The 8,992-nt window shown below is 33.5% G+C and overlaps 1 protein-coding gene across 2 annotated transcripts; it reads right to left on the reverse strand.

The window, feature by feature from the left end:
• Nucleotides 1-2,702: 2,702 nt before the first annotated feature.
• Nucleotides 2,703-7,974, reverse strand: LOC8273536 (transketolase, chloroplastic). 2 transcript variants are annotated; one of them, XM_002531635.4, is made up of 7 exons: nucleotides 7,176-7,972; nucleotides 6,049-6,139; nucleotides 5,851-5,956; nucleotides 5,475-5,757; nucleotides 5,047-5,195; nucleotides 4,784-4,937; nucleotides 2,703-4,249 (listed from the first exon to the last, which is right to left on the reverse strand). In XM_002531635.4, exons 1-7 carry the CDS (start codon nucleotides 7,788-7,790, stop codon nucleotides 3,278-3,280), a joined length of 2,370 nt encoding a protein of 789 aa, XP_002531681.1. In that variant the 5' UTR covers nucleotides 7,791-7,972; the 3' UTR covers nucleotides 2,703-3,277. The 2 variants fall into 2 exon arrangements, with proteins under 2 accessions (XP_002531681.1, XP_048231810.1); XM_048375853.1 differs by lacking the exon at nucleotides 6,049-6,139 and having other exon boundaries at nucleotides 5,851-5,993; nucleotides 7,176-7,974.
• Nucleotides 7,975-8,992: the final 1,018 nt, after the last annotated feature.

Here is an 8,992-nt window from a genome sequence, read left to right on the forward strand (position 1 = left end):
ATCATTATTTAAAACTGTACTGAGTTAAATAATTATAATATTTATAATTGTAATATTTGAAATTAAAATTTTTTATTAGTAAAATTTAATTTTAAATTTTTATTTTTAAAATAATTTCTATAAATATTTTTAATAATAAATACAATTGAGCTAAACAAAATTAACTATAATTGTTTTAATTATTATAAGCTATTTTGATTAATTTGTATCATTGAGAATAATATAATAAGATAAAAATATTTAAAGACAAATTATATTATTCAATGGTCATTTAATATACTGAATTCACCTGCTAATAAAATTGTATTCGATGATTTATTTTATCAGCTGGCAGTTAGCAATTATTAGCTACCAGTTACTAGCTACATTGATCAGCCAAATTAAACAAGCCTTAAAAAGGCCTTAAAATTATCGAAGTCGCAATTTCCTAATCTTGATGCCCACTTCTCTTTTACAATATTTCCTTCTTCCCATTTATAACTTTTCGTTTTGAAATTATGAGCTGAATATGAATTTATATTTGTGTGAGATTATCAGGGCTAAATAATTGGACATGTTTAGCAACTGTTGATGGTCAGAAAAAGTTTTTGCCTAGTCCAAATATATGTTTCCACATATATATTAAATTGATAGATCATTGATACATATTTATTAGTTTTAATAATAGAATATGTGTTAATTATCTAATACTAAAATATAAGACGTTCATATATACGTGTCATTTCATTTCTTTGTTATGATATATACATCTGGTTTAAATAAGAATTTTCTGCTAATATATATTAATTATCTAATAATAAAATATAAAACACTTATATATATATATATATTTATATTTTCTTATTTATTGTGATATATACATTTGGTTTAAATAGTAATCTCCCGCTGCATAGAGTAAAATCTGGGAACAACAATGCGCATGGTTGATAAGTAATTGGAGGTTTTCTATTGTCTAAATAAAGATTAATTAAAGTAGGAAAAAAAAACTCCTTGGAAACTACTTTTCAAGACATTTGGAGGACCATCCGTACTATCCAATATGCGATTAGATTAAACATTCTTTATGAGGGTATGGTAAAGATACGAGGCAGAATAGTGGGCAATACACATTCAATTTATAATGTCTTGCAAGGTATACACGTTATCGTTATCATTATTCATCCAAATACTCTAAAGCTTAACTGGTAATCCAACCGGTAGTTCATTTTCTCCCCACCTTGTTTATTGGGTTCTAAACTTTGGAATCATCCTACAAATCAGTTAAGTCCAAAAAGAAAAAAAGAAAGACCTATAGATTATTTTACTTTTGTCCTAGTTTGGACACCGGAGGAAATTAGATAATTTTAATGCATGAACTGGTCTCTAAATTACAACAAATCCTTGTCTATTATATACTGTAGATTCATATATTTTTTTAAATATCTTTTACTTTTCCAAAGAAAACCTATCCGGTTGACAAATAGACACGGCAATGAGATATCTGAAAGAAATGATTATGATTCTTGAACATGATTCTACAGAAATGATTCTTGCAGAGTCCCCATAAATATCTAAGGATTTACAGGATGAGCGAACCCTTTCATCATGTTTCGAACAGATTCTGCAGATGCAGGATTAATTTTCCCATCTCCAAGTGATTTGCAATAACTTGAACATGCATCAGCACAGGAATCTAAAGTTGCTTGTGCGATCTGCTGCAGGCATGAAGGCATACATTGCTTTGCACATTCTGTAAGTGATTCTGCTTCACCTTCATTAGCTTCCACAAATAATATTATGATCAGTATTATGCAAATTTTGAAGGCGGTAATGGCTTTATTTTTTATAGCCATATTTCGTTTTCTTCTTTTCTTTTTTTCTTTTTTCTGTTTTATAATTTTCTTTTCTCGAGTTCTTAAGATTATATATGAGAGTTTTGGAATGTGTTATATATACATTATCAAGAGAGTGCGTATTTAGGCGAATGCCCCAACAATCTAGCCTATTGAGGAGGAAAAAGTGCTCTTCCACAAGTCTTTTTAAGTACATAAGTAGAGAAAAATATGGGGAGCCATAAGGCATGTATGGCTGGATTGGAGGTTTCTTATTGCCTTTCTAAATAAAGTTCACTAACTAATTTAGGGTAAATTGGTATTCTATTGATTATAAACAGTGAAATTTTTCTAATTTTCTGCATTGATATATAAAGGTGCTTAACTTCGCCTTACTGCCATCTGTGAGTGCAGATTGTATTGTGTTCTTCCTAGGTTCACTATTCGTTCTCCACCTATCTGAAATACTTTGAAAATCTGCTGAAAATATAGAACATTAGCCAACACCCTTATTCTGAAATGGTACAATCATGATATTTCTTTACATCCCTTTAGTATTTAACATTTAGTAAAATGTGATATAAACATGTCAGAATAGACCACTATATGCCAATTATATTAGGAAAAGGCTCCTTCACACTATTGAGTTTAGTCATGTAAAATTAGCACTTTGGTCTTGCTTGGCCTCCTGATTTAGCTAGGCCTACTCCAATAATTTAGGTTTATTAACACCTGAAAATTCAGCTGCTTGTAGGCTGTTGGTACAAATGGTCAATTTACCTCATTAGCCAGATGACCTTTTAATTTGTTGATTTCTTGCCTTGTTGCTCAACTGAAAGTAGAAATTTCCACTGAATAAACTTTATAAGCTCATTAATTTATCCAATTAAATGACTTAAACATAATGTTTAACATTTATTATAATATAGGTGTAAAGTAGTTCCACCAATCTACAAAGGTACCTTGAAGGTACCTTGAAGGTACCTTGAAGTGCATGAGGTTTGTCTAGGATATAATCAAACCTTTCTAAGATTAGGCATTTCTTGCAACTTCATATCTTCAATGCAATCCCTCGAGGCTTGAAATCTGTTTTCACTGCAGAGACATTTTATATAATATGCAGAAGAATTAAGTAATCGACTGATTTGGGCTCTCGTACATGAGATGGAATTGACAGTTGATTTGGCTCCTGTCAAGGCACTTGTTGTCATTGAAAAGATATGCAAGGCTAGTCCTCTTACAGGATAAATTGCAGTCAAGGATGGAGGAAAGGACTACTCCCCTTTAGAACAAAATGTTTTGTAGCAGCGGGAGTTAATATCCGGTATTATAGTTTTTGTTCTTTTTCTAACTTGTGTTATATGCTTAAGAACTATACCTTTATATTTGCGTAGCATACATCAATTAAGTTCAACTTTGACCAACAGGAGTTGTCATGGTGTATCTTATTCACAGAAGGACCTCTCCTAATGATCAAGCAATGACTTGGCAACCTTAGTAACATTCTCTTCAGTGAAACCAAACTTCTTAAAGGTATCCAAATATGCTCCACTAGCCCCGAACTCCTCAACCCCAATCACCACACCTACCCCTCCTACATACTCCCTCCAACCAAGAGGAGATCCGGCCTCAACACTAACACGCTTAGTAACACTTGATGGCAATACATGCTCCTTATACTCTGGCGGCTGCTTGTCAAAAAGTCGCCAACAAACAAGTGAAACCACCCTTACCTTCCTACCTTCATTCCTTAGAATCTTAGCACTCCCTTCACAGAGACATAGCTCAGATCCTGTGCCCATTAATATAATGTCTGGCAAACTTTTACCCGAATTGTCGCTTATGATGTATCCCCCTCTTTCAACTTCATTTGTTGATGTTCCTTCCAAGTTGGCTGCTACTTTTTGCCTTGACAGTGCAATGACACTAGGCACATCTCTGTTAGCAATAGCCACTTTGTATGCGCCAGCAGTTTCGTTGCCATCTCCTGGTCTGAAAACTAGAAGCCCTGGCACTGCTCTAAGTCCAGCAAGCTGTTCAACTGGCTGGTGAGTTGGGCCATCTTCCCCAAGACCAATAGAATCATGAGTCATAATGTAGATTACTCCAGCATGGCCCAAGCCAGAAAGTCGGATTGAATTTTTCATGTAATCAGAGAATATCAAGAATGTTGCTGCAAACGGGATTAAACCACTCCCATGTAGTGCGATCCCATTTGAAATTCCTGCCATTGCATGTTCGCGAATTCCGTAGCGTATGTTGCGGCCCCATGCGGAGTGAGGTGGGGCGAAGTCTTGGTAGTCATGAAGATAGACTTTGTTAGAGGAAGCGAGGTCAGCACTCCCACCAATCAGTCCTGGAACCACCTTGGCTAGCCGGTTCAAGCACTTCTCCGAGTATCCTCGAGTAGCATCCACTGGATCTGATACAGACCACTTCTGTTGACAAGAACAATATCTTGTTACTGAAAACCAAAATTAAAGTAAACATATCCACTGTCTATTTACCTACTGCAACAGGGTTTAGATTTCAGTCCTAACTAAACATATAGATGGTCTCAATTAATAAAAGAAAGAATTTGAGCCAGGACTTGTGCAATATGCTCTGACATTGAAACCCTCGTAAAGATTTACATCATGCATTCAGTTTCAAACATTGTTATTCAAATTAAAGTTTTAAAAGCGTGACAACTTAGATTTACCAATATGGGAGTTGGAAAAATACAAGAAAACTCAATTTTCACTTTATCTGAAGCATGAACAGTATGTGAGTTGGGAAATACAAGAAAACTCAATTTTCAAATTATCTGGATTCGTCTCCATAATGAATTAACTGATAAGAGTTGATTATAATCCACTAAAGTCCTAAAGAGAAACAGATATTTCAGTGGAAAATCAAATGCATATATAGGGAATGAATTCTTCAACCCAAAGATAGTCACCAGTCTATTCAGCACTAAGATAACACATTACTGGCAAGCAGCTTTCCCATTTGGAAGGTAGACCGCCATGGAGAAGAACTTCAAACTCTGCAGCCTCTTGAGGGTACTTGCTTTTATAATAGCGTATGTTAGATAACCACTCCATCTCCAGTTTTTCACTATGGCATGTTTGAGTCTGCATTTCGCTGCAGCATATTACATGAAAATTTTACCTCTTAGTACTTTACATTGAGATGAAAACCGTTGTGAAGAAACAGTTAGCTAAATCACTTTAAGGTTCAAGTGATCATATACCTGTAAACCATTGGGATCACATGGAATGGATCTTGATTATTCCATTTAACTTTCTGTTTCATTTCTTTGGTATCATCTTCATCGAAGGTACCATGGTGAGCTTTAGACGTCCCTTCCTTTTTGGACAATCTCCCTATCAAAGTCTTCACCTGTGGAAATTCCGACAATTGTATTGTAACTGCACCTTATAAGAAGGTCATCTCTACCTAAACATATATACATTTTATTCATTTTCTAGATCATTGCCTATCATTGTAAGCTATGCAAGGCATCTTTGGGAGTTATCAGCAACAAAATGCATACTACACAAAAGTGAATGCATCTTTCATACTGGTAAAGTGAAAGAACAGAACATTAAACAATATTAGGAGTAAGTCTGACCAGAAAGAAAAATAAATAATAGATAAAATGATCCCACAACCGCATACCCGAATGAAAGTTGGTTTGTTAGTCTCATTAACAGCAGATAGAAGAGCATTCTTGAATGAATCCATATCTTCATGTATGTTATCTACTGTAATTGTATCCCAACCAAGAGCGCTGAACCTTGCAGATATATCTTCAGAAAATGCTAGGGAAGTTGGTCCATCAATGGTGTTTTGGTTATCATCATAAATTAGTGTAAGCTTGTGGAGCTTCCAATGTGCTGCCAACGATGCAGCTTCATGTGCTATTCCCTCCATGGCACACCCATCACCCATAATACAATACCTAAAATACAATATAAGAAATATAACAAAAAGATAATTTTAACATAGGTCAACTGCTATTTATCAGAGTGAACTATCAAGTTTATTTACTGACGTCCGGTGGTCAACAATAACACAATCAGGCTTATTGAATCTTGCTGCCAAATGAGCTTCTGCTAATGCGAGGCCAACTGCATTTGCTACACCTTGTCCAAGAGGGCCTTTTTTTGAAAAATCAGATACGTAAATTAGCACACACTGCGTACAACAACATTCAGTAGTCAGGTTGTATGTTAGTAATGTAAGTATGAACCTGTTGGGACTTCAATGCCATCTGTAACCGTGTTCTCTGGGTGACCTGGGGTTCTACTCCCAAGCTTACACAAGCACTTTAGGTCTTCTAGCTGAATGAAACATGAATAACAGAAATAATCAAGTTAGAAACTACACCAAAGATGGACCAATAAAATATATCAGTATAGAATTTCTTGTGGGCAAACTAATAGAGTTCGACAGAAAATTTAGGTGCCAAAAAGCTATTTGGAAGCAACGGTCTTAGCCAGTACAAGTATGTGCATTTAAGTTTCCAAGAATCAATGTAGTGAAATTGCTTACATAAAATTTAGGGAGCTTGACGTATGTCAGATTCCTGCTATTATTATTATACAGATTTAATCAGACAGGAAGTTATAAAGCCATTATTTCCCCAAATTAGGATTTGCAGTCAATCCTACACAAATTTCATCCATCAATTTGCTTGAAGAAATTCAATATAGAGCCTTAACTTTTTGCAAGGCTGTTTCTTTGTTAATGCAAACCAATATGAATTCACCAGGAAATGTTACAAGGGAATTGTGAAACCTGATAATTCTCTTTCACATAGAATATAATTACCTTGATCAAGCAAAACATGTTTGCCTCAATTTTTAAGGGCTCAATAAAAGCAAGGATCATACTCTTTACCACTCCTGCTATTGCTTGCACTATAAGACAACTATTACCAGTAGCTGGATTATCAGATACAGACAGTTCATAGAGGCAGAAAAGAACCTCGGGAAATATTTCTTTGGCTAAATGACATCTAACATGCTATATTGTGGCAGACTACTAGAGGCAGTAGATTATAGGAGTTTAAATTTATAAATTCTACAATTAGTTTAGATTTCTAGATATCTGATTCTGTTATCATTGTGTTAATCCAATCTTTCCAGAGGACAAATGAATATCATCAAAAGAACTGTCCGAAAACTTGTCTAAGGATGCCTGAAATGAGTCATGACTAAATTCTCTAGTAACTCTCAAGACGCTATGGTAGTCATACGCTCGTTCTCTTATAATGTTCTAAATGATGTTTTTTTTTTTGTTTTTCATATCATCAAGTCCTGGAATAATTAGTTAAAAAATAAAAATTATATACAGTAGCAATGAATTAGCCCATACCTGGACAGACTCAAATCCAGCAAGATGAAGGCAAACATATTGAAGCAAACAACCATGACCAGCACTTAAAACAAATCTATCCCTATTAAACCACGTTGGATTAAAAGGGTTGTATTTCATAACATGTCTATATAAATAATACCCAACTTCTGCCATCCCTAAAGCCATGCCAGGGTGACCCGCCTTAGCAGTTTGCACTGCATCCACTATCAGCATTCTTACATTGTCCACACATCTCCTGTCAACCAGTTTTTGAAAGGACTCGTCATCATAATCATCAATAAAATCAATGTCATTGTTGTTTGTCTTGATCAAGTTTTGGTTGTTGAGTGGTTCTTGAAATGCATGCTTAAGCTCTTTCTGCCAAGAAAGTTTGTGAGTTTTAGACTTAGCTATATGGAATCGGTCAGGTGTTAAGGAATTGTACAGAGTGAGAGAACTTGACGAGGGTGTGTTGTTTTTGATGTTGAGAGATGGCTTGGTACTGGAAAATTTAAGAGGAACATGAGGTTTGAACAGAAGGGAAGATATAGCCATGATGGAGAAAGAGATCGAGAGAGTGGCGCGTGGTGGTGACTGACTCCGGCCGTGATATGGTGGTGCAAGAAGTGACATCAGGTGAAGCTGAGTTTAGAAAGTTGAAGAAGAAAGCTAGATCCACGTTGCAAATTTGCAGCAAGAGTTAATGACGTGTATGCATAACAGCTTGACATTTGGATATGGAATATGAATGAAGAACAATTGGTAATCAATTGAGTTCTGACGATCACAAGTGGCATTCATGCAGAGATGCAGTTGGCTTCTCCACTGTCCATTGGAATAGGATAACCTTCCTTATTAGCTCTACCATATAACTTGTAGAGATTAGTACACATGAGGCTACAAACTAGAAATAATAAATTAAATTCTATAAATGTTGTTTATAGCAATAATAAATATATATATATATATTGATTTGAACTCGCGAGTGATGTTCCTAAGTTTATAAAGTGTTTTTATAATAAAGGTAAATTGATTATGAAGTCAATTTATTAAAAAATTCTGAGGCTATTTATTATAAAAATTAATTATCAATATAAAATAATAATGATAAATATAAATATTCTAACCTAGTATTGTAGGAGAATAATATTCATAAAATAAATAGGTGATTATATAATGTATAAAAATTATATGCTAAAGACAGTATTTAGTTTAGTCAATTACTTAGTAATTTTTTTATTTTATTTTAAGTTAAGATTTAATAAATGAGACGGTGATATTTCTTTTCTTTTAACTACTTAAACTAATAATGCAACTAAAGTTTTTTCTACCAATTGAAGCAAAATTGATCTCTAATACATTCAACCTAATATTTTCATAACAATTACTATTATTAAATTAATACGATAATTAATTAATAATAATAATTGAAACTAATAAAGATATGAAAATAAAGAAATTATTAATTAAATAAATAAATAATAAGTTACATACATAAGTAAAAAGACTAAACTAAACATTTATAAAAATTAGTCTAATATATTTAACCAAATGATTGTGGTATAAAATAGAAAAATATAAAATAATAAAGTAAAAGCTCTTCCTAAATCCAGAATTTCTTCAAGTAGAAAGATGATTAGTCATCACTCTCTACTTATTAAAAAGCTCTTTAAATTTTTTTAAAAATAATAAAAATTAAAAATTAAATATTTATGAAAAAACTGTAAAGAAAATAATGATGAACGGCATATAGAAGAAAACTCCCCTTCCTATTTTAAAAGGGGTTTTGCAGAAATATTTATAGAGATTAGAGTCCTCCTTTAAGTAAATCTCCC

Source organism: Ricinus communis, chromosome 6 (assembly GCF_019578655.1).
Source record: "Ricinus communis isolate WT05 ecotype wild-type chromosome 6, ASM1957865v1, whole genome shotgun sequence".
Classification (NCBI taxonomy): Eukaryota; Viridiplantae; Streptophyta; class Magnoliopsida; order Malpighiales; family Euphorbiaceae; genus Ricinus; species Ricinus communis.

Excerpts from the sequence above, each read along its gene's own strand:
- LOC8273536 (XM_002531635.4), bottom strand. The coding sequence starts at position 7,790 with ATGTCACTTCTTGCACCACCATATCACGGCCGGAGTCAGTCACCACCA. Across the intron at positions 5,196-5,474 it reads ACAAACCAACTTTCATTCGG|GTGAAGACTTTGATAGGGAG; the intron begins GTATGCGGTTGT and ends GAATTTCCACAG. Across the intron at positions 4,250-4,783 it reads AATGGGAAAGCTGCTTGCCA|AAGTGGTCTGTATCAGATCC; the intron begins GTAATGTGTTAT and ends TCTTGTCAACAG.